The sequence below is a fragment of the Cygnus olor genome, chromosome 28, assembly GCF_009769625.2.
Source record: "Cygnus olor isolate bCygOlo1 chromosome 28, bCygOlo1.pri.v2, whole genome shotgun sequence".
Lineage (NCBI taxonomy): Eukaryota > Metazoa > Chordata > Aves > Anseriformes > Anatidae > Cygnus > Cygnus olor.
In genome coordinates, this window is record NC_049196.1 from 560864 (window position 1) to 584619 (window position 23756).

General features: G+C 73.6%; 7 protein-coding genes across 20 annotated transcripts; 2 read left to right on the forward strand and 5 right to left on the reverse strand.

The window, feature by feature from the left end:
* The first annotated feature begins 198 nt into the window (after positions 1–198).
* On the forward strand, positions 199–2950 carry B4GALT3 (beta-1,4-galactosyltransferase 3). Of its 4 annotated transcripts, none has more exons than XM_040538810.1 (7): positions 203–518; positions 549–921; positions 1062–1297; positions 1389–1579; positions 1659–1781; positions 1960–2064; positions 2139–2950. In XM_040538810.1, exons 2-7 carry the CDS (start codon positions 663–665, stop codon positions 2560–2562), a joined length of 1338 nt encoding a protein of 445 aa, XP_040394744.1. In that variant the 5' UTR covers positions 203–518; positions 549–662; the 3' UTR covers positions 2563–2950. The 4 variants fall into 4 exon arrangements, with proteins under 4 accessions (XP_040394746.1, XP_040394744.1, XP_040394745.1 ...); XM_040538811.1 differs by having other exon boundaries at positions 601–921; XM_040538809.1 differs by having other exon boundaries at positions 203–921.
* PPOX (protoporphyrinogen oxidase) lies at positions 2865–6684 on the reverse strand. Of its 2 annotated transcripts, XM_040538806.1 has the most exons (12): positions 6459–6677; positions 6076–6210; positions 5586–5701; positions 5380–5512; positions 5135–5279; positions 4456–4646; positions 3982–4042; positions 3767–3885; positions 3580–3693; positions 3340–3489; positions 3219–3261; positions 2865–3136 (listed from the first exon to the last, which is right to left on the reverse strand). In XM_040538806.1, the coding sequence occupies exons 1-12, from the start codon at positions 6543–6545 to the stop codon at positions 3006–3008; spliced, it is 1425 nt and encodes a 474-aa protein (XP_040394740.1). In that variant the 5' UTR covers positions 6546–6677; the 3' UTR covers positions 2865–3005. The 2 variants fall into 2 exon arrangements, with proteins under 2 accessions (XP_040394740.1, XP_040394741.1); XM_040538807.1 differs by lacking the exon at positions 3340–3489 and having other exon boundaries at positions 6459–6684.
* Positions 6685–7056: 372 nt separating this feature from the next.
* Positions 7057–13336, reverse strand: USP21 (ubiquitin specific peptidase 21). Of its 8 annotated transcripts, none has more exons than XM_040538795.1 (13): positions 13043–13331; positions 11820–11874; positions 10996–11746; positions 10140–10199; positions 9358–9457; positions 9103–9214; positions 8519–8656; positions 8354–8418; positions 8159–8262; positions 7882–8047; positions 7633–7740; positions 7416–7530; positions 7119–7278 (listed from the first exon to the last, which is right to left on the reverse strand). In XM_040538795.1, the coding sequence occupies exons 1-13, from the start codon at positions 13194–13196 to the stop codon at positions 7188–7190; spliced, it is 2019 nt and encodes a 672-aa protein (XP_040394729.1). In that variant the 5' UTR covers positions 13197–13331; the 3' UTR covers positions 7119–7187. The 8 variants fall into 8 exon arrangements, with proteins under 8 accessions (XP_040394725.1, XP_040394726.1, XP_040394723.1 ...); XM_040538793.1 differs by having other exon boundaries at positions 9358–9481; positions 13043–13330; XM_040538794.1 differs by having other exon boundaries at positions 7161–7263; positions 9358–9481; positions 13043–13334.
* Positions 13337–13421: 85 nt separating this feature from the next.
* Positions 13422–14938, reverse strand: UFC1 (ubiquitin-fold modifier conjugating enzyme 1). The gene is made up of 6 exons (XM_040538817.1): positions 14803–14938; positions 14355–14422; positions 14171–14234; positions 13981–14057; positions 13708–13798; positions 13422–13606 (listed from the first exon to the last, which is right to left on the reverse strand). Exons 1-6 carry the CDS (start codon positions 14923–14925, stop codon positions 13535–13537), a joined length of 495 nt encoding a protein of 164 aa, XP_040394751.1. The 5' UTR covers positions 14926–14938; the 3' UTR covers positions 13422–13534.
* A 327-nt stretch (positions 14939–15265) lies between these two features.
* Positions 15266–17050, reverse strand: APOA2 (apolipoprotein A2). Of its 2 annotated transcripts, XM_040538815.1 has the most exons (3): positions 16106–17050; positions 15509–15729; positions 15266–15433 (listed from the first exon to the last, which is right to left on the reverse strand). In XM_040538815.1, exons 1-3 carry the CDS (start codon positions 16448–16450, stop codon positions 15316–15318), a joined length of 684 nt encoding a protein of 227 aa, XP_040394749.1. In that variant the 5' UTR covers positions 16451–17050; the 3' UTR covers positions 15266–15315. The 2 variants fall into 2 exon arrangements, with proteins under 2 accessions (XP_040394749.1, XP_040394750.1); XM_040538816.1 differs by having other exon boundaries at positions 15509–17050.
* A 386-nt stretch (positions 17051–17436) lies between these two features.
* On the forward strand, positions 17437–20333 carry TOMM40L (translocase of outer mitochondrial membrane 40 like). Of its 2 annotated transcripts, none has more exons than XM_040538821.1 (9): positions 17437–17588; positions 18264–18331; positions 18424–18516; positions 18767–18868; positions 19054–19129; positions 19272–19394; positions 19503–19579; positions 19671–19773; positions 19855–20333. In XM_040538821.1, the coding sequence occupies exons 1-9, from the start codon at positions 17489–17491 to the stop codon at positions 20136–20138; spliced, it is 1026 nt and encodes a 341-aa protein (XP_040394755.1). In that variant the 5' UTR covers positions 17437–17488; the 3' UTR covers positions 20139–20333. The 2 variants fall into 2 exon arrangements, with proteins under 2 accessions (XP_040394755.1, XP_040394756.1); XM_040538822.1 differs by having other exon boundaries at positions 17439–17588; positions 19024–19129; positions 19854–20333.
* Positions 20334–20336: 3 nt separating this feature from the next.
* NR1I3 (nuclear receptor subfamily 1 group I member 3) lies at positions 20337–22944 on the reverse strand. The gene is made up of 8 exons (XM_040538820.1): positions 22766–22944; positions 22142–22272; positions 21566–21738; positions 21272–21477; positions 21037–21182; positions 20813–20929; positions 20618–20723; positions 20337–20530 (listed from the first exon to the last, which is right to left on the reverse strand). The coding sequence occupies exons 1-8, from the start codon at positions 22942–22944 to the stop codon at positions 20401–20403; spliced, it is 1188 nt and encodes a 395-aa protein (XP_040394754.1). The 3' UTR covers positions 20337–20400.
* Positions 22945–23756: the final 812 nt, after the last annotated feature.

Consider the following 23756-nt stretch of genomic DNA (forward strand, 5'->3'; position numbering starts at 1 on the left):
CGGTTGCCGCGGCAACGGGGGCGGGGCCTCGAGGAGCCCCGCCCCCTGCCGCCGTGCCCGGCGTCCCCCGGGTCCTAGCGCCCGCCCGCCGCCGGTGCCGGCCCCGCGCCCCCCGCCCCCGGCTCCCCGCGAGCCGTCCCCCGGGGCGGGCGTCCCGAGCCCGCCGCGCCCCGCCCGGTCCCGCCCCCGCCCTCCTCCTCCCGCGCGGCCCCTTTAAGGCCTCGCCACGTCCGCGCCGCCCGCCCCCCTCCGAGATGGCGGCGGCCGGGAGGGGCTGAGCCCGGCGGCAGCGGCGCCCACCGGGGGCGGCGGCGGCGGCGGCGGCTTCAGCGCCACCGGGGCCCGGCCGGGAGCTCCGGGGCCGCTCCCTCGGCTTCCGCAGCGTCCCCGCCATGAGGCCCGGCCCCCGCACACACACGGCCCCGGCCCCGGGGGCGGCCCGGTGAAGGCCCCGTCCGGCGAAGGAAGGCTCCAGGGCCCCGGCCCGGCGAAGGGAGGCTCCGTGGAGGCCGCCCGGTGAGGACCCGGTGAAGGAAGACTTGGGGGAGGCCGTCCGGTGAAGGCCCCGGGACCGGCCCGGTAAAGGGAGGCTCCGGGGAGGCCGCCCGGTGAAGGCCCCGTCCCGGTGAAGGCCCCGGTGCAGGCCCGTCCCCGTCCCCGCCATGCTGCGGCGGCTGCTGGAGCGGCCGTGCACGCTGGCCCTGCTGGTGGGCTGCCAGTTCGCCTTCGTCGCCTACTTCTCCCTGGGCGGCTTCCGCAACCTCACCTCGCTCTTCGGCCGCGCCGCCGGCCCCGTCTTCGACTACACCCGCACCCACGACGTCTACACCAACTTCAGCCGCCTGCAGCCGCCCGCCGCCCGCCTCGACGCCGACCCCGCGCAGCCGCCGCCCTACTGCCCCGAGCGCTCGCCCTTCCTCGGTGAGTCGGGGCCGGGTGGCTCTGAGCCCCCCTGGGGGATTCGGTGCGAGCCGGGGGGGGATCCGCGTGTCCCCCGCCGCGGGGACCGGCTGGTGGGGTTCGTCCCCGCTCGGTCGCCATCGCCCCGTTTCCCCGCGCAGTCGGCCCGCTGACGGTGAGCTTCAGCCGGGTGCCCACGCTGGAGCAGATCCGGGCCAAGAACCCGGCGGTGCAGGCGGGGGGCCGCTACCAGCCGGCCGCCTGCGAGGCTCGCTCCCGCACCGCCGTCATCGTCCCCTACCGCAACCGCGAGAGCCACCTGGGCTACCTGCTCTACTACCTGCACCCCTTCCTGCAGCGCCAGCAGCTGCAGTACGGCATCTACCTGGTGCACCAGGTGAGTGCTGGGGGCCGGGGCTCGGCGCCGGGGCTCGTGCCAGGGGGGTCCAGCTGCTCCCAGCCGTCTTTTTGCCCCCCCAAACCCGCAGGCGGGCAACGGCACCTTCAACCGCGCCAAGCTGCTGAACGTGGGGGTGAAGGAGGCGCTGAAGGACGAGGAGTGGGACTGCCTCTTCCTGCACGACGTCGATCTCATCCCCGAGAACGACTACAACCTCTACACCTGCGACCCCTGGAACCCCAAGCACGTCTCGGTCGCCATGAACAAGTTTGGGTACAAGTAAGTGCTGGGGGCGGGGGGGGGACCCGGGCAGCCGGCCCCGCCGCCGCCTGGCTCAGCCGCTCGGCTCTCCCCGCAGCCTGCCCTACTCGCAGTACTTCGGGGGGGTCTCGGCTCTCACCCCGGATCAGTACATGAAGATCAACGGCTTCCCCAATGAGTACTGGGGCTGGGGCGGCGAGGACGATGACATTGCCACCAGGTAGGACACGGCGGGATGCTGCCCGCCCCACAGCCCCTCTCGCTACCAGGAAAAGCGATGTCCCCGTGTCCCATTTCTGCACGGGACAAAGGGTGTGGGTGGCTTCGCTGGCACGCTGGAGGGTGGCCAAGCTCCACGGGTGTGTCCTGGCATCCTGGTGACGTGGGGACTGTCGCAGGGTGCGCCTCGCTGGCATGAAGATCGTCCGCCCGCCCGTCTCCATCGGCCACTACAAGATGGTGAAGCACAAGGGCGACAAAGGCAACGAGGAGAACCCGCACAGGTGGGGAGCTGGCACGGGACCAGCACGGGGCCACCGGTGGGTGCCAGCGGGTGACGCTCTCGCTGTCCCCGCAGGTTCGACCTGCTGATCCGCACGCAGCGGATGTGGACGCAGGACGGGATGAACTCCCTCACCTACACGCTGCTGGCCAAGCACCTGCACCCGCTCTACACCAACCTGACCGTGGACATCGGCAGCGACCCCCGCGCCGGCCGAAGCCGCCAGGGCCCCGGCCGCGAGGGACAGAGGTACCGCAGCAGCAACAGCCCCTTCCGGGAGGAGATGCTGCGCAAGCTGCCGGGGCTGGGGGACCTCAGGCTGACCCTGTCCCCGCGGCTGCCCACAGCAGGGAATGGCACCCGGGGCGGCGCTGGCTCTGCCGGGGGGGTCACCGAGCGCAGCCCCGAGGCGACCGGGGACGGCGGCAGCCCGGCTGTGGCAGAGGGGACCCTTCCCACACATGGGTACAACCAGAGCTGGCCACCGGGCCCCCGTTAACCCCCCCTCCCCCCCCCCGTGTGAACTGTTGGCTGGGAACCGGCACCGTGACGGGCCCCCCCCGGCATGCACCGGTTGCCAGGGCCGGCTCGTGCTGTTGCCTTGCTGGAGAGACTGTGGGGAGCGGCGAGCACGGAGCAGCCCGGGGAGCTGCTGGCTGCAGGGCTGGTGCCTGGCGTGGGGGGGGGGGGGGGAGCCCCTCAGAAAAGGGGCCGGGGGAGCCCCGGGGGCGTTGGGGACTGGCTCGGCCCCGTCTCCCCGTAGGCGTGCAGGTGCCTGAAGAGAGTTGCAGGCTCCGCTGCTGGTGTGCGGTTATTTATTCTATTTATGAGCTGCTCCCTGGGCCTTTATAAGGGGTTTTCCATTAAAAAAACAACACTTTGTCCTACTGCTGCTGGCTGCTGGGACGGGGAGAGCTGGGTCGGGCCCCCCCCGCAGGGGGCTCAGCCCCCCAGGAGCCGCCCGACGGCCGCTTTGGCGCTGGCGATGCAGTCGTTGACGGAGACCCCGGCGTAGGAGGCGCCGACGAGGCTCAGGGGCAGCCGCTGCTCCGCCAGGAAGTGGCCGATGCGCTCTGCGGGACGGACAGGCGGACGGTGGCAGCCTCTGCGTGTCCCCGTATCCCCGCGGCCCCGTGTCCCCGTCCCCAGCCTTACCCATTCGCTGCCAGTGGCCCAGCGTGTACTGGGGGATGCAGGCCTGCAGAGGGAGCAGCCGGTGAGCCCCGGGACCCCCCAACACCCCCCCCCGGCACCCCCCCCCAACCCCGTCACCCACCTGCTGCACTCTGACGAGGGCGCGTGCCGGTGCCGCCGCCAGCCCCAGCTGCTCCCGCGCCGCCGCCTGCGCCCGGTGCAGCAGCGTGGCCGGGGCCGTGGCGGCCGGGTCCCCGAAAGCTCGCGTGAACCAGGCGCCCCCCAGCATCACCTGCAGCGGCAGCAGCAGCCCCGTGAGCCCCTCCCCCCCCCCCCATGGCATTTCCCCCCTCCCCTTTATTCCCCCGGGGCCCTCACCCACCGTCAGCCGCACCGAAGCCGGCCCCGCGCCGTCGTGCTGCGGGAAGGCCACCGAGTCGTAGACGATGCCCAGGAGGGAGTCATCCTCGGAGGAAGGCACCAGGTGCCCGAAGCCCTTTGGGGGGGGGAGGAGAGGGATGAGCAGGGTGGGGGGCACCCCTGGGTGCTGGGGGGTGCGGGGCTCTCACCGTGACGGGCAGCGTGACGCCCTCGTACTGCAGGTTCACCACGGCCACTGCCACCGTGGGGATGCGCCGCAGCTCCTGCGCCAGGGGCTCGGCCTCGGCCGGCAGCGCCTCCGCCAGGGCTGGAAGCGGAGTTTGGGGGAGATTCAGGGGGATTTGGGGGGGGGTCTGCATCCTCCCTGCACCCCCAGGAGGAGTCTGGGTACCCCAGCACCCACCTGCGGCTGGGAGGGCGCTGATGATGTGGTCGGCTGTCACGGTGCCATCTGCCAGGGTGAGCTGGGGGGAGAGGGAGAGGGGGGTGCTGGGAGGGGAACCCGGGGTCCTGGACCCCCCCCAAAGCCATGGGGTGAGCCCAGAGGGTCCCCTGGGGGGTCCCAGGCACCTTAATGGGGTGTGAAACATATTGGAGCCCCCAACCCCTGGGGATGGAGCCCAAGGGCCCTGGCCCCTGCTCCAAGTCTAGGGAGGGGACCCCAGGGGTCGTGGCCCCCCCCCCCCAAATTATGGCATAGGAACAGGGGGATCCCGGCACCTCCAAATTATGGGGCGTGAACACAGGGCTCCCAGCACCTCCCTGGCACCCTAAGCGTCCGGAGGGGATGGGAACCAAATTTTGGGACCCCATCGCTGGAAAGAGCCCCCCCGTGAAGGCACGGGGACCCCCCCCCGAGGGCAGCGCGGGTCCCTACCTGCCACCGGCCGTCGTGGCGGTGCCGCAGGCTGCGCAGGGGCGCGTGGCAGCGCAGCTCGACGCCGCGGGGGCGCAGGAAGGCGGCCAGCGCCTCGGGCAGGCTCTCCATCCCGTGCCGCAGCGACCACTGGCTCCAGCGCTCGGCGCGCGCCCGCCGGCTCAACCCCGACTCGGCCCCGCGCTCCTGCCCTGCGGGGACACAGCCGCTCCGGCACCGTGCCACCGGGGTCTCCCCCGTGTCCCCCTCCATGTCCTACCGGTGCCCCTTTGGTGTCCCTGCGTGCTGGAGGCAGCCCCAGGGCATCCCCTCCACGTCCCCACGTGCCGCGGTGGCGGCGACCCAGGTGTCCCCAGCCCCGGGGTGTCCCCTCTCAGCCCCCAGGTGCCGTGGTGGCAGCTCGGAGGTACCACGACAGGCAGCTCCGGTGTCCCTGCACGTGCTGGTGGCAGCACCGTGATGTCCCCACGCTGCAGCAGCAGCACCGGGGCGTCCCCTCTGCGTCCCCACATGCCATAGTGGCAGCACCAGGGTGTCCGTGCACCACACCGGCAGCCTGGGGCGTCCACTCGGTGTCCCCGCGTGCCACAGGGGCAGCGCTGGCTCTCCCCTGGGTGTCCCCAACCGCCGCGGTGCCATCCCCGGGCTGTCCCCTCGGTGTCCCCTTCCCGGCTCTCACCCGCGCCCAGCACCAGCCCCAGCAGCACGGAGCGCCGGCGCCGCTCGGCGTGGAAGAGCGCGGGGAAGCAGGAGCGGACGCTGAGCTCCCGGCAGTCCCCGGCGAACACCCCCCGGCACAGGCTGTCCACCGCGATGTCGGCCACCTGCGGGGACACGAGGCGGGGTGAGGCGGCCCCCGCCCGGCCCCTGCAGCCCCCCGATAAGCCCCCCACGGGGCGTTATCGCCCCCGCGCAGGCACCCACCTCCCGGCCGAAGCGGCGGCGGGCGAAGGCGTGCACGCTCTCGTCGGGCTCCTTCCCGGCCGGCGCCAGCAGGTCCCGCAGCCCGCTCCACAGCAGCGCCCGCGAGAAGGGGGGCACCGGCCGCAGCAGCCCCCTGGGGACGGCGGGGGGTCAGGGGACGGGAGCCCCCAGGGCGGTGGTGGTAGGGGTGGGGGGGTGGCACCTACCCCAGCCCCGAGGGCAGCTTGTGCAGGGCGCCGGCGGCGTAGAGGAAGCGGTGCCTGGAGGCCGGGTGGTCCCCGGGGACGGGCAGGACCTCGCTCTCCAGGCCGAGCTCCGAGACCTGCGGGGACGTGGGCAGGACGGGGACGGCACAGGGGGGATGCGGGCAGCCCCCCCCGGGACCCCCCCAGACACCGGCACCAACCTGGAGACCCCGCAGAAACCATCCAGGGATCCCCAGGAGCCTGGCACCCACCCAGGACCCCCCCCCCAACACCCTGAAATCCCCCCAGGACCCCTCCCCAAGGACCCTGAAACCCCCCTAGGGACCCCCCAGGGCCCCCCCAAGACCCCGACACCCCCCAGGGCCCCCCCAAAACCCCCCCAGGGCCCCTCCCCGTCCCCCTGCGCCCCCCCTTTCCCCCCCCCGGGACCCCTTCCCCCACCCCCAGGACCCCCCACCCCAGGGACCCCCCGCCCCCCCCCCCCCGGTACCATGTGCAGGGTGTCGGTGCCCGCCGCCCCCCCGGGCCGGACTCCCCTGGGCCCGTGCTCGAAGACGGCCCCGTCCTCGGTGCGGGTGCTCTGCAGCCACCCCCCGAGGCGGCCGCTGGCCTCCAGCAGCACCACCTGGGGGGGGGGAAACCGCGGTCACGGCCACCGGGGGGCACCGGGGGGGGACCGGGGGGAACTGGGGGGTACCGGGAGGCACCGGGGGGGACCGGGGGGGGACCGGGGGGAACCGGGAGGGAACCGGGGGGGATCGGGGGGCATCGGGAGGGGACCGGGGGGGATCGGGAGGGAACCGGGGGGCACCGGGGGCACCGGGAGGGAACCGGGGAAGGTGCACAGAGCCCCCCCCGTCCCCCCCCGCTCACCTTGGGCGGCCGGGGGGCGCGGGCCAGGTGGTAGCAGGCGGCCAGGCCGCTGATGCCGCCCCCCAGCACGGCCACGGTGCGCGGCATGGGGGCGCTGGGTGAGGGGGGGCCCGGGGGGTGCCCGGCCCGTCCGCGCTCCCCTCCCGGTTTCCCTCCGGACGCCGAAGCCGCGCGCACCGCTCTGGGCTCGTGGGGGCCCGCCCCTCCTGGGTGATTGGCGGGGAGGGAAGGGGCGGGGCTAACGGCAGCCAATGGCGCGGCGCTGCCTCATTGATGGACGTGGCATGCGCCCCGCAGGCCCCGCCCCTACGATGACCCCACCCCTATGGTGGCCCCGCCCCCCCGGAGTGACCCCGCCGCCTGATTGGCCCCGCCCTTGTGCTCCATGCCCCGCCCCTCCCGCAACAAACCACGCCCCCTCCCTATAAGACACACGTGAAATAAGCCCCGCCCCGTGTCCATAGCCCCGCCCCCGTGCCCATAGCCCCGCCCCTCGCTTCTAGCCCCACCCCCTCTCTGCCCCCCCCCCCCCCCGCCCCCGCCCCCAAACTGCTCCTTTTTGGTCTTTTTTTAATAAATTTATTCACAAAAGCCCCTCGCGGGGCAGCCGGGGCTATGTACAGCCGCCCGCCCGCCCGCCCGCGGCCCCCTCCAGCCCGGGGGGGGGGGGACCGGGACCGGGACCGGGACCGGGACCGGGGGTGGGGGGGCACCGGGGGGGGGGGCGGCTCAGGGCCTCCTGCCGGGGGGGTCGTGGAGCTCGTAGAAGAGGACGTAGCCCTCGCTGGACGGCACCTGGTTCTCGCTGATGGGCGACACGCTGCGGCCGCAGCCTCAGCACGGAGCCAAGGGGGGGCCGCGGGGTGCGGCCGGGGGGGGGGGGGGGTCGAGGGGGTTTGGAGGGGGGGTCCGGGGGGGTCGGGGTTTGGGGTTTGGGGATGGGGGGGGGGCACCTACCGGGAGTCGTTGTAGAGCCGCCAGCCCGAGGGGTCGCGGCAGAAGGCGGTGTAGTGGCCGTAGTGCACGCTGCCCGAGTGGTTGCAGAGCGCGTACAGGCTGTAGACGGGGCTGCCTGCGTGTGTGTGTGGGGGGGGGGGCACAGCTCAGCGCTGACCCCCCCTGAACACACCCCCCACCCCCCCGCCGACCCCCCCATGCCCCCCCCCCCCCTTACCCGCCTTCTCGCTGGCGAACTCGCGCAGGTTGAGCTGCTGCAGGGGGAAGTCGACGAAGACGGAGCACTTCTTGATGGAGTAGCGCGTGGTGGAGAAGCGGTTGAGGTCTGGGTTTGCCCCGCGTCAAGGGACGTCGCCGGGCGGGTGCGGGGACCCTCCGGAGACACACCCCCCCCCCCCCCCAAAATAAAAGAAATCCCCCCCCCCCCAAAAAAAAAAGAAAAAAAAGACAGGCTCCCAAAGGATACGCAGCACCAGGACGCGGGGGAAGCGCTGGATCGTGAGCTTCTTGGTGCTGCGCGTCCGCTGCCGGCACTTGTCGCACACGGGCGCGTTCTCCGAGTCCAGCTCCTCCTCCTTGGTGAAGAGGCTGAAGCAGTCGTGGAGCGAAACCTTCCCGCCCGCGAAGCTCTTCTGCGGGGCATGGGGAGGGGGGGGGGGGAGAGCTCAGGGGTCGGCGGGGAGGGGCTCCGGGGTGGGGGGGGTGGGGGGGGGTGCGGCACGGCGGGGGGGACCCCGTCCTACCTTGGGGATGGGCAGGGAGAGGTCGCAGAAGACCTCGAAGGTGGTGGAGCGGTAGCCGCACGCCTGGCACTTGAGGCAGCTCTTCAGCTGCCCCACGAAGAGGTCTGGGGGGGGCGAGGGGGGGGGTCGGGTTGGTCCCACGGGGCTGGGGACCCCCCCGAGGGGCCGGGGCCGCCCCGTGACGGCCGGGCTCACCCACGATCTTGCTGTCCTCCCTCTCCAGGTACCGCTTCCACATCAGGTTGGCGCGCTCGTCGTCGCTGCGGGGGGGCAGGGGGGGCCGCTGAGGCGCGGCCCCGAGGCCGGGTGTCCCCCCCCAGTCCCCCCGTCCCCCCGTGTCCCTCCGCCGTGTCCCCTCACCTCAGCGTGTCGGCGTCCTCGGGCGCGGGGGCGCGGCGCGTGTCCGCAAGGATGCTGGGCGTCCTGCGGCCCTTGCGGTTGATCTCGGCGTGCAGCCGGTCCATGAAGAACTTGAGGAACTCCTGCGCGTCCTGCTGGCTGCACCGCGGGGCCCTCAGCACCCATGGGTGCCCCTGGCCCCGCTGAATCCCACGGGCAGACTCAGAACCCCTCAGAAGGACAACGGGGGGGTGGGGGGTGGGGGGGCGCGATCCCCCGCCTCACCGCTGCCGTGCCCCGGGGACCTCCAGCACCCACTCAGGGGGGACGTGGCTCAGCACCCAGAGGTCCCCCCCCAGCACCCAGCTGCAGGGATCGGGATGTGCACGGCACCCATGATAAGGACGGTGCTGAGCACCCCCAGCACCCAACCACAAGGGGCCAGCACCCAGGGGTCCCCCCCAGCACCCACCCACGAGGACAAGGCTGGGCCCCCAGCGGTCCCCCACGGCCCCAACCAGCACCCAGGGGCCGCCCCCAGCACCCAACCACGAGCACGAGGGCGAGCACCCACGGGCGCCCCGCGGGCCGGGGCCCAGCCTGACCTGTAGCCGGTGAAGGAGGGGACGTATTTCTGAAAGACGGCCTTGAAGCGCCCGGGGTTGACGGCCTCGGTGGACTCGGGGTGCCACAGCGCCGCGATGACATCGGCGAAGGCTGCGGGGACAAGGGGGGGGGGGGGGGGGGCGAGCGGGCGTCGGGGCGGTTTACGTAAGGGGGATTAGCACCCGTGGGTGCCGTGTCGGCGGCGGGGGGGGGGGGGGGCTGGGGGGCTGGGGGGCTGGGGGGGTGGCACCCACCCTCGGTGAGCTCCTGGGGGGCGCGGGGCCCGGCGGGCTGCTCCTGCAGGAAGTCCTTGCGCAGGCAGTAGTCGCGCAGCGGCTTGGTGCTGCTCAGGCACTGCAGCACCGCGTTCATGAAGCACTGCGGGCACAGCGGGGGGGGGGCGCGGTGACACCCCCCCGGCACCCTGTCCCCCTGTCCGTCCCCCCCCCCCCCCCCCCGCACCCCGGGGAGCCCCCGGGGGCGTCAGGAGGGGTCCTGGGATGGGGCTGAGCACCCGTCGTGGCACCGAGGGGGTGGCAGGGGGCGTCCCCCGAAGGGACGGGGGGGGGACGGGGGGTTGCCAGGTGGGGGGCACGAGGAATCAGGGAGGGGGGGACGACAGGCGGGGGGGGGGGGATGGGGGGGTGAGAGGCACAGGGACGTGGGGATGTGGGGAGGGGGATGTGGGGACAAGGACGGGGGACAGGGACAAGGGGACTTTGGGATGGGGATGTGGGGACACTGGGGACAAGGACCGGGACAGGGACACGTGGACACAGGGAGGGGGACGCGGGGACGCTGGGCACAGGGACTGGGGACGGGGACGCGGGGATGCGGGGACGCTGGGCACAGGGGCGTTGGTGCTGCCCAGATTCCTCGTGCAGGGACGGGGACGCGGGGACAGGGAAAAGGCGGCAACGTGGGGGTGCCAGGCACGGGGACACGGGGACGAGGGGACGCGAGGTGCAGGGACCCGGGGACGCTGGGGACAGGGGGCTGAGGGGCACAGGGACGCCGGGGACGAACACCCGCTTACCGTGTTGCCCAGATTCCTGAGCCCGACGTGGCCGGAGCCCAGCAGCAGCGCGTGGTGCGTCTGCGGGGACACGAAGGCAGAGCCGTGAGCCAACCCCCCCCCCCGGCACCCCCCGGGCTCGGCGCGAGCGCCGCCGTTACCTCGCCGCCGGCGAGCAGCAGCCCCAGGACCGCCGCCTGCGCCACCGACTCGGCCACGTCGGCGCCGCGGCCCCGGAGGTCCCGGCGGGGCAGGAGGCCGCGGGGCGGTTTGCGGGGCAGCTCCACCAGCGTGGCGCCCCGCGGCCCCGCCATGGCTCCGGCACCGCAAACCGGGGACGGGACTGCGGCACCGGCCGGGCCCCCCGGCGCTTCGTTAAGCCCCCCGCGCTCGTTAGCTTGATCCGATTTGCCTCCCGGGCTATTCTGGGCCGGGCCGCGGGCTCACCTCGGCGGGATTAATGAGAGGCGGCGGCACCTCGGGGACGGAGCGCGCCCCGAGAGGGGCGCAGAGGAGGAAAACACGAGAGCGGCCGCGGGGACCCCTCGGTGGCACCGCAGCGCAGCCGCCGTGCCGGGGACCGGGGCTGGGGGGGGGCGGCCACCAGTTTGGGGACAAACCCTGCCCTGCACCGCCGTCACCGCCGCAGCCCTGGGATTTCGCGGCTCCTAATCCCAGCACGCGGCCCCGGGGCGAGCGGGCGGCAGCGGGGGGCAAAGGGCAGCCGAGGAAACGCCCCCGTGCCCCCCGGGAGCCCTCTGGCACCCGGGGGGGGTAGGGAAACCCCCCCCGCCCCACCCCGAGCGTCACCCCGCGTCCCCAAACCGGGCTGGCCGGCACCCCAGCCGCCCGCGGGGCCGCGTCCTGCCGCTCTTACAGCTGCCGCCTTCTCCTCGGGCCTGCCGGGCGCCGGGGCCCTGCCCAGCGGGGGGCTGCCGGGCGCGGGGCCGTCGGGGCCGTGGGCGTAGGGGGGGTCGGGGACACGAGTCCGGGGGCAGCCCTCGTGGCGCACGGAGAGCAGCGGGGCGGCGGGCTTGCCGTCCGGCCCGGGGCCGACGTTGACCCTGCGCAGGGACGAGCTCCTCTTGAGGGCCAGCGCGCCGGTGCCGAGCTGGTGCCCGCCGTCCCGCAGCGCCAGGCGGCTCAGCGCCGCCGCCACGTCCTCGCCGCTCAGGTCCCCGATGCTGACGGATTTGGAGCGGGCCAGGTTGCCGCGGCGCCGCTCGGCCCCGGCGGGCAGCGCGAAGGGCGAGGAGGAGGAGGAGGAGGAGGAGGAGGCGCCGCCGGGCCCCGCGCCCGCCTGCGGGGAGCCGGGCACCCGCACCCCGTGGTCCGCTTTGAGGGGCCCCCGGCGGCACGCCGAGCCCCGCTTGGCCGCCCGGCCCCGCTCCAGCTCCAGCTTCTTGCCCCGTTCCTCCAGCGGGGCCGGCCGGGGGGGCAGCAGGCGAAGTTTGGGGGCCGGCGAGAGGCCGTTGGCGGCGGAGCTCAGGGCGGCCGCGTGGCGCTCCTGGCTGACGGCGCGGCCGGGCGGCTTGGGGACGGCTTTGGGCTGCGCGGTGACGCCGCCGGAGGGGTCGCGGGCCCGGCCCAGGCGGTGCTCCGAGGCCTGGGGCATCGTCGGGAGGAGCCTGGGGGGGAGACGGAGGGCGCTGGGGCCGAGCCGGGGCGCCCCCCCGGGGAGGGGGGGGGGGGGGCACCCACCTCTCACGGCCCCCCGAGGCGCGCGGCCGGCCGGAGCGTCCCGTCTGCGGGGGGCCTGCGGCGTTAAGAGAGGGGACGGGTCACCGGAGGGGGGGTGCTGGGGACGGGCAGGTCGCCAGGAGGGGGACCCCCGGTCCCAGCCCTGTCCCCTCCTCCGGAGGCCCCCACCCTGTCCCCGACCCTGTCCCCCGCCCCACGGTGCCACCGTCCCGTGTCCTACCTGGGCGCTGTCTCCCCCCCCCCCCCCCCCCCAACGTGTCCCACCTTGTCCCTTGTCCCCGGCCTGGCCCTGCACCCCCTCCCGTCCCCCTCAGGACGCGTCCCCCCCCCAACACTGTCCCCTGCCCCGCCTGTCCCCCTCTGCCACCCCGCGTCCCCCCCAGGTGACGTCCCCCACCCCCAGCGGCACCGTTCTGTGTCCCCCCCGGGCACTGTCCCCTGCCCTGCCCGGTGCTGTCCCCCACCCCTGTGTCCCTCCTGCCGCTGTCACCCCACGGCGGCCCCATCCCCTGACCCCCCCCCCCCCCCCAGGGCCTTGTCCCCACCCCGTGTCCCCCCTGGGCACCATCCCCTGCCCTACCTGGCTGCGTCCCCAGAGTGTCTCCCACCTGTCCTCCCCCCCCCCGTGCCCCCCCAGTGGCACCATTCCCCGGGCCCTGTCCCCCCCGGGCCCCCCTCCAAGCCCCACCTGCCCCCGCCCACCCCCTCATGTCCCACCTGGGCACTGTCTCCTGCGCTACCTGCCCCTGTCCCCCCCCCCCCCCCCGCCCAGTGCCACCATCCCCTGTCCCCCCTTGGCCCTGTCCCCCCCACATGCCCCCCCCATGCCCCCCCCAGTCACTGTCCCCTGCCCTACCTGCCCCTGTCCCCCCCCCATGTCCTACCTGGACACCAACCCCTGCCCTACCTGCCCCTGCCCCCCCCCCAGTGCCACCATTCCCTGTCCCCCTTGGCCCTGTCCCCCCCCGTGCCCCCCCCAAGCCTTCGTCCCCAGCCCTACCTGCCCCTGCCCCTGCCCCCCCATGTCCCCCCCGACCCCCACCCCCTGTCCCTCCTCCCCCGTCCCCCCCCCCGGTGCCCCCCCCCCCGCCGCCCCCTCCCATTACCGGACCCTTCCCCTTCCCCCCCCCCGTCCCCCGTCCCCTCCCCGCGTCCCGGCCCCGTGCCCCGTGCCCTCCCCACCCCTCGCCCCCCCCCCCCGCCGCCCCCCGGCCCCGCCGCACCTCCCGCGGGCCGCCATGGCAACAACTCCCGCAGCGCCCGCCGCCATCTTGGCTCCCCCGCCCGCCGCCCCGCCCCCGGCGGCTTCACGGCGCCGCACTGCGCCTGCGCCGGGCCGCGCCCCGCCCCCTCCGCCTGACGCCTCCGCGTCGCCATGGCGACCGCCCGGCGTTCCCCCCCCCCCTTAAAGGGGCCGCGTCCTTCGTAGAATAGCACCCTCTAAGCGGTGGTTTTTGTAGGGTCGCGAGGAGCGGAGCGGAGCCAGAGCGGCCCCCCCCGCCACGGGGGGGGGGGGGGGGGGAAGAAGGTGCAGAGACCCCCCCAAAATCTTTGCTTGCCCCCCCCCCCCCCCCCCCAAAGCAGCAGCAGCAGGGGCAGGGCGAGGGCTGCAGCGTTTATTGGGGGACAGCGGGAAAAAGGGGGGGGGGGGGGAGGGGCTGCGGGGGGGGGGGTCAGCACCTCCCGGGGGTGCGCTGCCCCCCCCCGTGCCCCGCTCACTTCTCCTTATGCTGGATCAGGCCCTTGGCGATGAGGTCGGGGATCTCCACGGCCAGCCAGGGGCCGAGCTGCGGGGACAGAGGTGAGGAGCTGGGGGGGGGCAGCCCCCCCGGTGCCCCCCCCACCTTATGCGCCCCCCTCCCGTTATGTGCCCCCCCCCAACACTCACCCCCAGCGCCATGAGGTGCGCCAGCCCGAACTTGGGCACGTTGCGGGCCCAGAGGGGCTTGAAGTGGTCGCTGAGGCAGATCTTGCCCCCCCTGCGGGGAGGACAGAGCCGTGAGCCCCCCCGAAACGAGCCCCCCCCCCCCCAAAACGAGCCTCCCCCCTCCCAAAGAAATGACTCCCCCCAAAAAACGAGCCTGCCCCCCCCCAAAAAGGAACCTCCTCCCCCCAGAAAACGAGCTTCCCCCCAAAAATAAGACCACCCCCCCACACGCACCTGTACATCTTGGCCGTCTTCCCGTCCAGCTCCGGGATGGCGATCTCGGGGGCGGTGCTGGGGTACGTCACCGGGATCTGCACCGGGGGGGGGGGGTGCACAGGGGATGGGTCAGGGCCCCCCCGAGGTGGGGGGGGGACACACACGGCTCCGTGCCCCCTCCGCCCCCCCCCTCCGCGCCCCCACTCACATCAAACTCGATGGCGAACTCGTACTTGAGCAGCTCGTGGATGTACCAGCAGCGCCCGAACCACCTGCGGGGGGGGGGGCCGACGGGGGACGGGACACCGGGGGGGACACCGGGGGAGTTTCACACGTGGCACCGGCCCCCCCAACCCCCCCCGGTACCGGGAGGCCCCCCCCCGCTCACCCACCGGGTGCCCTCGGCGTTGGACTCGAGGCGGAACCAGTCGTTGTCGGCGTTCTTGTTGTTCTCCACGTACTGCGGGTAAACCCCCGGTAACTCCCCCATAACACCCCAGGACCCCCCGGTAACCCCCCCCCCCGTTATCTGCCGGGACCCCCCTCTAACCCCCCGGTAAACCCCCAGGACCCCTCGGGACCCCCCCGGTAACCCCCCCCCCGGGACCTCCCAGGTAATCCCCCCGGTAGCCCCCGGGACCCCGTTCCCCGGTAACCCCCCGGGATCCCCCGGTAACCCCCCCAAGAAAACCTCCCCGGTAACACCCCCGGATCCCCCGATAACCCCCCCCCCCGTAACCCCATCCCCCGGTATCCCCCCGGTATCCCTCCGGGACTCCCCGCTAACCCCCCCGGTACCCCCCGTTCCCCCCGTTCCCGGTGTCCCGGCGGGCGGCGCACCTGGATGAGCGCCCGGTACTCCTCCTTCAGCCTCTCCGCCCACCGCTCCCGGTCCCGCGGCCCCGCCGCCGTCCGCAGCAGCGGCAGCTCCGCCACCGCCCGCCGCGTCGCCTCCTCCGCCATCGCCACCGCGCCCGGAAGCGGCGCCCGGGCCCCGGGGGAGGGGGCTGGAAACGCGGCCGCGCCGCCATCTTTGCTGGGGGCGGTGGGGCGGAAGTGACGCTCGGAGGAGGGGCGCGAAGCCTGGCGCCGCCATTTTGTTTAGGGGCAGGAGGCGCCGCGTCCGCCATCTTGACTAGGGGCGCCTCCATCTTTAGTGCTGGCAGTGCTGAGTTTGCCAGGCCTCAGCCCCATTTTTTTAAATTTAATTTTATTTTATTTTTTTCCCGAGCCCCCAGCGCAGCCCCCACCACCGTCCCCGCATCCCCAGCCCCTCACACACAGCACACGGGACACGGCGGGCAGCTCAAAGGCTTTATTGGTGCTGGGGGGCCACGGGCTCCATGGCGGCGCTCAGGCCTGCTCCTTGCTCTTGCCCAGCTCCAGCAGGGAGGAGAAGAATTGGAGGACGTTGCTGCGCAGCTCCTGGGCCAGCGGCGTCAGCTGCTGGTTGGCCTGCTCCAGATAGGCCCTGGGGGGACAGGGGGGCGGTGAGGGGATGCCCTGGGGGGTTCCCAGTCCCCCCCCCCCCCAGCCCCCCCAGTACTTGGCCTGGCTCCGCAGCTCCTCTGCCTGCAGCTTCTGGGGCAGCTCCTTGGTGACAAAGTCGGAGAAGGTCTGGAAGTGGCGGCTCAGGGGGATGGTGGCATCCGGGGCGGCCTCGGCCCCGGGCTCGGGCTCAGCCTCGCGCTTTGTCAGGGCGGCCTGGAGGCTGCAGGCGCAGAGCAGCAGCAACGCGGCCACCAGCAGCTTCATCGCGGCACGGATCTGGGCGTGGGGACGCCGGGGGTGTGGGGCGGGTGCTGCCGTCCCCCTCCCACCCCATGGCTCCGTCCCACCCGTCACAACCCCACAGCTCCCTCGTCACTGTCTTGCCCCATCCCCGTCCCGTCCTGCCCCGTGGCACCTCCGTGCCCATCTGGTCCTATCCCAGCCCCACAGAGCCCCCGTCCCCTTCCTGCCCCATCCCTGCCCCGCAGCCCTGCCGCCTCCCTCCCACCCTTCCCCACCCCATGTCTCTGCCCTTCCCCATCCCAGTCCTGCAGCTCCGCAATCCCCATCCTGCACCATCCCTGTCCCATCCTGCCCCACAGCCCCATCCTGCCCCACAGACCCAGGTGCTGAGTGCCAGCTGCCCGCTCACCTGGGCAGGACACAGAGGTGGGGGGCTACAAGTGCTGCCTTGGGGGCTGCGGGTGCTTTTATCCCCCAGAGCAGCCCCCGCCCCTGGGCTGGGGAGGCCATGCCTCCCAGCCAGGTAAACACAGCAAGGGTAAGGGTCACTGCGGGGGGGATGGGGGGGTGTAGGGGGTGGACAGCCCAGCAGGGACGGCCCCGTGCCCTGGGGGCCCAGCTCTGTGGCTCCACAGCCCTGTGGTGGGACGCGGCCGATGGGTGACGCTGGCCGAAGTGCGTGGCAGCGATTTGGGCAGCTGGGGGTGCCACGGTGGGGCTCAGCTGGTGGCCTTATGGGGCGTGGTGGCCCCATGGCACTCTGTAGCCCCACGGTGTGCTGTAGCCCCGTGACGCAACCTCATGAGCACCCCACAGCCCCAGGAAGCCCCCATGACCACAGGACCCCCCTCTCAGAACCCCTGTACCAGCCCAAATCCCCAGCCCAATGGGTGCCCCCAGCAGCACCACCCCGGGGTCCTATCTCAGGGGGGTCCCTGGGGGGCTGCCCACCCTGGTTCGCCCCGGCCACTGCCGGCCCCTAGGGGGGTGAAGGTCAGCGGCTGCCTTATCGCTGACCCTCGGCCGCCAGCGTGACGGCGTGACTCAGCGCGGGGCTGGCGCTGCCACCCCACGGATCCCGGGGGGGGACACCCCGCTGTGGAGCCGGGCCGGGGGCCAGCTGTTTGGGAACACGCGTCCAAAGGGCGCTGGGTGGCACCGGGGACAAAAATTCTCAGTCCCCTGGGTGGCCAGCGGGGCCGCCGGCTGATGGGGCCCCTTCCCCTCTGAGCCCCTGCCAGAGTCAGCCCTTTCCAGGAAAGCTGCCGGTGACGGCAGCGCAGGCAGGGGACAGGGGGGGACATGGGGAAGGTCCAGGGACATGGGGCGGTGGCAGGGGGGGACGTGGGGCAGAGTCAGGGGACGTGGGGAGGGGGCAGAAGGGTGGGGGGACCGGGGGAGGACACGGGACGTGGTGGGGGCACAGGGCGGGGACTGGGAGGGGACACAGGGCAGGGAGCTGGGACGCTGGGGACGCTGGGAGGGGGCGGCGGGGACACGGGCAGGGGACGGTTTGCGGGGCCGGAACGCGGCAGCCCCGGAACGGCAGCGTGCGGGGGACGGGAATCCGGGGGGCACCGGACCGCGGCGGCCCCGCCCCGCCCGCCCCAGCCAATGAGCGGGCGGGCTGTGCCCTCACCCAAGATGGCGGCCGCGGCCTGAGGGCGGGAGCGGCCCGGCGAAGCCACTTCCGGCGGCCGTGCCCGTACCCGCCATGGCGGCGCCCAGCGGGCTCTGGGGGGGGGGCGGGCGGCGGCGGCGGCGCTAGGGCCGGGCCGGGCCGGGCCGGGCCATGGGCAACGCGCTGGGCCCCGCCGCGCCCCGGGCCCCGCGCCGGGGGGGGGCCCTCGGGAACCCCGGCAGCTTCGACGAGCTGCACCGGCAGTGCAAAGGTGGGCGGGGGGGCACCGGGGGGGCACCGGGAGGGTCATGGGTCTGGGGGGACACCGGGGGTACGGGACTGCGGGGGGGCGGGGGGGAGGACCGGGGGAGCACCGGGGGTCCGGGACTGTGAGGACACCGGGGGTCATGGGTCGGGGGGGGGACGCCGGGGGTACGGGGCTGGGGGGGGGCACCGGCGGGGCACGGGACGGGGGCGGGGGGGGGACAGGATTGGGGGGGGGCACCGGCGGGGCACGGGACGGGGGCGGGGGGGGACAGGATTGGGGGGGGGCACCGGCGGGGCACGGGACGGGGGCGGGGGGGGACAGGATTGGGGGGGGGCACCGGCGGTACGGGACCGGGGGACACACGGGGGGGGTACGGGACTGGGGGGACACGGGGGGTACGGGACCCGGGGGGGGGGGGTACGGGGACGTGGGACTGGGGGGGGCACTGGGGGACAGGGACCTAGGGGGGCACGGGGGGTATGGGGCTGGGGGGCACGGGGGGATGAGGCACTGGGGGGGGGGGGGGGACACTGGGGACACGTGAGGGGGGTGGCAGCGGTGGGGAGGGGGCGGCGTGGCGGCGGGGGTGAGGACGAAGTGGGGGGGGGGTCAGGGTGGCACTGGGGGGGGGAGGGGGGGGGGTCAGCTCTGTCCCCAGCTGCCCCCGCGTCCCCGCAGAGGTTTTCCCGCAGCAGATGGAGGGCGTGAAGCTGATCGTCAACAAGGCGCTGAGCAGCCACTTCCAGGTCCCCGGGCGGGGGGGGGACACACACAGCACCGAGGGAGGGGACGGTGCCGCCGCGGCCCCCTCCCCCCGCTGACGCCGCGGCCCCCGCAGGTGACGCACACGGTTCACATGAGCACCCTGGGGGCCTCCAACTACCACTTCAACGCCACCTTCGTGGGTGACCGGCAGCTGGGACCCACCGAGGTGAGGCCCCGAAGCCCCCACGCCGTGGGGGGGGGGACCTGGGGGAGCGGGGGGGGGGCACCGGGGGTGGCCCTGAGACCCCCGGGGGTGTCCCTGGGACGGCAGTGGGGGGACCGGGGGTGGCCTCGGGGCTGTGAAATGCCAGGGGTTTGGGTGGCAGAGGGGCGAGGGGGATCCGTCCCGTGGCGGGGCGGGGGGGGTCCCGGTGTCCCCGTCACCCAGCTGAGCCCCCCCCTCCCCCCCCCCCCAGGCTTTCCCCACGCTGGTTGGGGACATGGACAACAGCGGCAGCCTCAACGCCCAGGTCCTGCACCTCCTGGCCGAGCGCCTCCGCACCAAAGCCGTCTTCCAGGTGGGGCCGGGGCCGTTTCGGGGGTGATGGCGGTGGGGGGGGACACCACGCACACACACACACACACACGGGGGGGGGTGGCTCCGTCCCCCCCCCCACCCTGCGGTGGCGGCGGGGCCGGCGCGGGACCCGCGGTGGTGCTCGTCCCCCGGCAGACGCACCAGGCCAAGTTCGTGACGTGGCAGTTCGACGGCGAGTACCGGGGCGACGACTGCACCGCCACCCTCACGCTGGGCAACCCCGACCTCCTCGGCGAGTCCGGTGAGCGGCGGCGTGTCCCCCCCCATCCCATCCCCACCCCCACCCCCCAAAAAAAAAAAAAACAAAAAAAAACAAAAAAAAAAACCACCGGGGCCCCGCGCTGAGGTGCCGCTGTCCCCGTTCCCCCCCCCCCCCCCCGCAGTCATCCTGGTGGCGCATTTCCTGCAGAGCGTCACCTCCCGCCTGGTGCTGGGCGGCGAGATGGTTTACCACCGGCGGCCGGGCGAGGAGGGAGCCATCCTCACGCTGGCGGGCAAATACACGGGTACGAGGGCGCCCGGCACCTCGCGGCGTCCCCGCTCCCCGGCACGGTGACGCCGCGGTGGCCCCCGGGGACGTCCCCTCGCCCGTCGCTTTGCTTTCTCTCTTCCAGCCCCGAAATGGGTGGCGACGCTCAACGTGGGCTACGGCGGCGCCCACGCCAGCTACTACCACAGAGCCAACGAGCAGGTGGGCGTCCCCCTCTCTCTCTCCCTGTCCCCACGTGTCCCTGTCACCCCCCCCCCCGCGTCCCTGTCCCCACTCTCTCGCCCCCCCCCAGGTGCAGGTCGGGGTGGAGCTGGAGGCCAACACGCGGCTGCAGGACACCACCTTCGCCTTCGGCTACCAGCTCAACCTGCCGCAGGCCAACGTCGTCTTCAGAGGTGAGCGAGGGGCTGCGCCTGTCCCTGTCCCTTGCCGTGTCCCCAGCCGCTCACTCCTGTCCCCACCCCCATCCCCGCAGGGCTCCTGGACAGCAACTGGAGCGTCGGGGGGGTGCTGGAGAAGAAGCTGCCCCCGCTGCCCGTCACCCTGGCTCTGGGCGCCTTCCTCAACCACTGGAAGAACCGCTTCCACTGCGGCTTCAGCGTCATCGTGGGCTGAGGGGCGCCGCCTGCCCCCCGTCCTGCTCAGGGAGCCACCGTGCCGCAGGGGGACCGGCCGTCGCCCGCCCCCCGGGGGGCCGGGGCTGGGGTCCCTCGCCGCCGGGGGACGGCGCGCGGCGGCGCTGGGGAAGCCTTCGGGCTGAGGAGTGGCTGCTGGCGGCGCCGGCGGCCTCGGTCCCGCCCGCACCAGCACCGCTCTGCCTCAGTTTCCCCCCCCCCCCGGCTGTGCAGGGAGGCGCTCCGGGGCCTCGGGGACGTGGCGGGGGGCTGGAAGCACCCGGCGGTGCCCGCGCGTACGCAGCCACGGAGCCTGGAAAAATAAAAAGAGCTTTACTCTGCCCTGGAAAGTGCGGAGGCAGCCGGAGAGCCCTGGGGCTGCGGGAGGGACGGGGAGCGGCGCGGGCTCTAGCTGATGATCTCGGAGAGCAGCGGCGTCATGGAGGAGAGGTCCTGGATGTGCAGGATCTGCCGCGTGTTCTCCACCTTGAGCGTCTGCAGCTCCGTCAGCAGCAGCAGCAGCTTGGCGTAGAGGAACCTGGGGTGGGGGGGGGAAGCGCCCGGTGGCCGTCCCCGTGCCGCGGGGACCGCGTGCCACCGGGGACCGCGCCGCTGGGGCACCTACCTGCCCTCGGGCATGGGGTGCTGGTGGTCGATGTAGCTCTTGAGCGTGAGGGCCACCTTCTCCTGCAGCTGGTCGATGAAGTCCCGCTGGGCGACGCTGGCGTGGTCTGGGGACGGGGGGTGGCCGTCAGCGGGGCCGAGGGGACGGGTCGTGTCCCCCCCCCCTCCCAGACACCACGTCCCCGGCGCTCCCCACCTGGCGAGAAGAGCAGCATGGCCTGCAGCAGGACGTACTCGGCCTCGTGCAGCCGCAGCTTCCTCAGGCTGATGTGGAACTTGAGCAGCGGCTCCAGGTAGATCTGCTGGAAGCCGGCTGGGGAGAGCGGGGCGGTGACGGGCGAGCTGGGACGGGGACGGGGACAGGGAGAGGGATGGGGACGGGGACGTCCCCCGTGGCCCCGCCGCCGCCGTGCCGCTCACCCAGGGCCCCGTCCTGGATGGTGTAGCAGTGCTGCCCGCACTCCCAGGCGTTGGTCTCCACGTTGAACACGGTGTTGAACTGGATCTGGCAGATCCCCAGCGTGGCCCCTTTGAGCAGCGAGATCTGGTCGTCGATGGGCAAACCCCTGCGGCCGGAGAAGGCGGCGGTGGCGGCGGGACGGCACCGGTGGGGGAGTGGGGGGGGGACACCCGCCCAGCGACCCCCCCCCCGGACCTGAAAGCCGGGATCTCCTTGGCGAACTTGATGACCTGCTGGATCATGAAGGTGCTGAGGTCGGCGAGGTGCGGCAGCATGGAGAAGACGTCGGGCAGCACGTCCTCGTCCAGGCACTCGAGCTGCGGCGACGGCGCCGCCGAGGGGACGCTCGGCCCCGACGGGCTCGGGGAGCGCGGGCTGGGGATGTAGAGGCGCACGGCGGGCTGGGGAGGCGTTGGGGGGGGTGGTCAGCACCGTGCCGGGACCCCCCCCCCCCTTTGGCCACCAGTGTCTCCCAGCGTCCCGGCTCACCCGGTAGTGCGCAAACTGGGAGAAGCTGGAGTCGAAGGTGCGCTGGTGCGCCACGATGAGGATGCCGATGAGCTCCTGCTGCTCTGCCGTCAGCTCCCCGGGCTGCTCCCGTGCCAGCCGCCGCTGCCGCCGCAGCGCCCGCCGCCGCCCCAAGGCCTCCTCCGACATGATCACTGCCACCCCGCGGGGACATCAGCCTCGGGGATGTCACCGGGCGCTGTCCCCGAGCAGGGCCCCGGGCGGTCCCTGGCAGGCTCCTGTCCCCTGGGGCTGCGTCCTGCCCTGCCGCCCCACCCAGGCTGCTCCTCATTGTCCCACCTGGGTCCTCCCAATGTCCTTTGTCCCATCTGGGTCCCCTCGTTGTCCCTTCTGCTCCGGTGCCCTCCCTTTTCCCCCCATCCCCTTCTCCCCCGCGTCCTCCCGCCCAGCCCCTCCCCATCCCCTCCGCCCCCCAGTCCCCCCCCCTTGGTGTCCCCTCTTGTCCCCGTGGCCCCACACCAGGGTCACCCCATCTCTTGTCCCCCTCCATCCCCTTCGCCCCGCTGTCCCCAAGGCCACCAGGGCGGCCGCACTCACTGTCCTTCCGCATGCCCACGTCGAGGCACTTCTGGAGGCGGCACGCCTGGCACTGCCGCCGCTTGGCCTTGGTGACCGGGCAGCTCCGGGCGAAGGGACAGGTGAAGTGGACGCCCTTGTTGATGGACCGCCTGGGGGGACAGGGGACACGGGGACAGGGCTGTCGCTGCGTCCCCAGGGGGGCAGGCAGGGCCGCCACCTCGTGCTCGGGAGCCCCCTGCAGGGGCCACCTCTCCCTCGGGTCACTGTCACCGCCGTGTCCTGGAGAAGCCGAGTGGCTCGAGCACGGGGCGGGAGCATCCGTCCCCTCCTGTCCCATCTGTCCCTTTGTGCCCTGACCTGTCCCATACTCTCCCCTCCTACCCTGCCCCAATGTCTTGCCCTGTCCCACCTCGTGCCACCCTGTCCCCATCCTGTCCTGCCCCGTTGTCCCATCTCATCCCGTCCCACCTCGTGCCATCCTGTCCCTTCCTATCCGGTCTTGTCCCATATTCTCCATCCTCCTCCTGCCCTGTCCCGTTGTCCCACCCCGTCCCGTCCCACCTTGTGCCACCCTGTCCCCATCCTGCCCTGCCCCATCGTCCTGTCCTGTCCTGTCCCATGCCCCCCCCGCGGTGGCACCACCTGAAGAAGCCCTTGCAGCCCTCGCAGGTCATGACATGGAAGTGGTAGCCGGTGGCGCGGTCCCCGCACACGGCGCACACCTTCTCCTCCTCGGGCTCCGTGTCCTCCCTCTCGGTGGCCTGGGGACCCCGCTGCGTGCCGGGGCTGCTCTCCGGGTCCGAGGGGCTCGACACGGACATGGCCGGGGGCGCGGGACGGCGCCACCGAGGGACGGCGCCGAGGCCGAGGGGACCGCGGCGGGGACAGAGCCTGCGGGACGGGTGAGTGACACTCGTGCAGCCCCCGGCAGCACTGCCCTGGCACTTGTCCCCTCCGTGTCCCCTGCGAGCCACCGTGTCCCCATGCTGCACCACCCCGCTGCCGCAGCTTCCCCGTCCGGCACCGCCAAACCGCCCCCGGCACGGCTGCCGGTGCCCGCCGCTACCTGGGACCCGGTGCCCGGTGTGGCTGGTGGCCGAGGTGGCTGGTGGCCGGTGTCCTGTGGCCGCCACCGTGCACGAGGGGGCTGCCCGGTCCCCGCTCGTCCCCACCGGGGCCCCGTGGAGTTTGAACCTTGAACTTGAGCTAGGCTGCGGCAGGCGGGGACGGGCGGCACGCAGGGGACAGGCGGGGTCTGGTGGCACGTGAGGGACAGGCGGGGACTGGTGGCATGCGGGGACACGGGCGGGGACGGGTGGCTCGTGGGGACTGGCAGCACTGGGGACAGGCAGGGGACAAGCATGGGGACGAGCAGGCATGGGGACAAGTATGGGGACAGGCTGGCATGGAGGGAACAGGGAGGGGACAAACATGGGGACAGGCAGGCACGGAGGGGACAGGGAGGGGACAAACCTGGGGACAAATGTGGGGACAGGCAGGCATGGGGACAGGCTGCCATGGAGGGGACAAGCAAAGGACAAACGTGGGGACAGGCTGGTGTGGGGACAGGCAGGGGACAGGCTGGCATGGGGACAAGGAGGGGACAATCCTGGGGACAAGCAGGGGACAATCC

Excerpts from the sequence above, each read along its gene's own strand:
- B4GALT3 (XM_040538809.1), top strand. The coding sequence starts at position 663 with ATGCTGCGGCGGCTGCTGGAGCGGCCGTGCACGCTGGCCCTGCTGGTG. Across the intron at positions 922-1,061 it reads CGAGCGCTCGCCCTTCCTCG|TCGGCCCGCTGACGGTGAGC; the intron begins GTGAGTCGGGGC and ends TTCCCCGCGCAG. Across the intron at positions 2,065-2,138 it reads AACGAGGAGAACCCGCACAG|GTTCGACCTGCTGATCCGCA; the intron begins GTGGGGAGCTGG and ends CTGTCCCCGCAG.
- PPOX (XM_040538806.1), bottom strand. The coding sequence starts at position 6,545 with ATGCCGCGCACCGTGGCCGTGCTGGGGGGCGGCATCAGCGGCCTGGCC. Across the intron at positions 5,702-6,075 it reads GCACCGACACCCTGCACATG|GTCTCGGAGCTCGGCCTGGA; the intron begins GTACCGGGGGGG and ends ACGTCCCCGCAG. Across the intron at positions 3,490-3,579 it reads CGGCTTCGGTGCGGCTGACG|GTGATGCTGGGGGGCGCCTG; the intron begins GTGGGTGAGGGC and ends CTGCCGCTGCAG.
- USP21 (XM_040538789.1), bottom strand. The coding sequence starts at position 13,196 with ATGGCGACGCGGAGGCGTCAGGCGGAGGGGGCGGGGCGCGGCCCGGCG. Across the intron at positions 10,200-10,995 it reads CCGAGGAGAAGGCGGCAGCT|ACGCACCACGCGCTGCTGCT; the intron begins GTAAGAGCGGCA and ends GTGTCCCCGCAG. Across the intron at positions 8,657-9,102 it reads CCCTCCTTCACCGGCTACAG|CCAGCAGGACGCGCAGGAGT; the intron begins GTCAGGCTGGGC and ends CCCGCGGTGCAG.
- UFC1 (XM_040538817.1), bottom strand. The coding sequence starts at position 14,925 with ATGGCGGAGGAGGCGACGCGGCGGGCGGTGGCGGAGCTGCCGCTGCTG. Across the intron at positions 14,235-14,354 it reads TCCAACGCCGAGGGCACCCG|GTGGTTCGGGCGCTGCTGGT; the intron begins GTGGGTGAGCGG and ends CCCCCCCCGCAG. Across the intron at positions 13,799-13,980 it reads AAGACGGCCAAGATGTACAG|GGGGGGCAAGATCTGCCTCA; the intron begins GTGCGTGTGGGG and ends TCCTCCCCGCAG.
- APOA2 (XM_040538815.1), bottom strand. The coding sequence starts at position 16,450 with ATGGGGCCACCACGCCCCATAAGGCCACCAGCTGAGCCCCACCGTGGC. Across the intron at positions 15,730-16,105 it reads CACCTCTGTGTCCTGCCCAG|ATCCGTGCCGCGATGAAGCT; the intron begins GTGAGCGGGCAG and ends CCCCACGCCCAG. Across the intron at positions 15,434-15,508 it reads GAGCTGCGGAGCCAGGCCAA|GGCCTATCTGGAGCAGGCCA; the intron begins GTACTGGGGGGG and ends CTGTCCCCCCAG.
- TOMM40L (XM_040538821.1), top strand. The coding sequence starts at position 17,489 with ATGGGCAACGCGCTGGGCCCCGCCGCGCCCCGGGCCCCGCGCCGGGGG. Across the intron at positions 17,589-18,263 it reads GCTGCACCGGCAGTGCAAAG|AGGTTTTCCCGCAGCAGATG; the intron begins GTGGGCGGGGGG and ends GCGTCCCCGCAG. Across the intron at positions 18,869-19,053 it reads GCACCAAAGCCGTCTTCCAG|TTCGACGGCGAGTACCGGGG; the intron begins GTGGGGCCGGGG and ends GTGACGTGGCAG.
- NR1I3 (XM_040538820.1), bottom strand. The coding sequence starts at position 22,944 with ATGTCCGTGTCGAGCCCCTCGGACCCGGAGAGCAGCCCCGGCACGCAG. Across the intron at positions 22,273-22,765 it reads GGCTGCAAGGGCTTCTTCAG|GCGGTCCATCAACAAGGGCG; the intron begins GTGGTGCCACCG and ends CTGTCCCCCCAG. Across the intron at positions 20,930-21,036 it reads CATCCAGGACGGGGCCCTGG|CCGGCTTCCAGCAGATCTAC; the intron begins GTGAGCGGCACG and ends CGCTCTCCCCAG.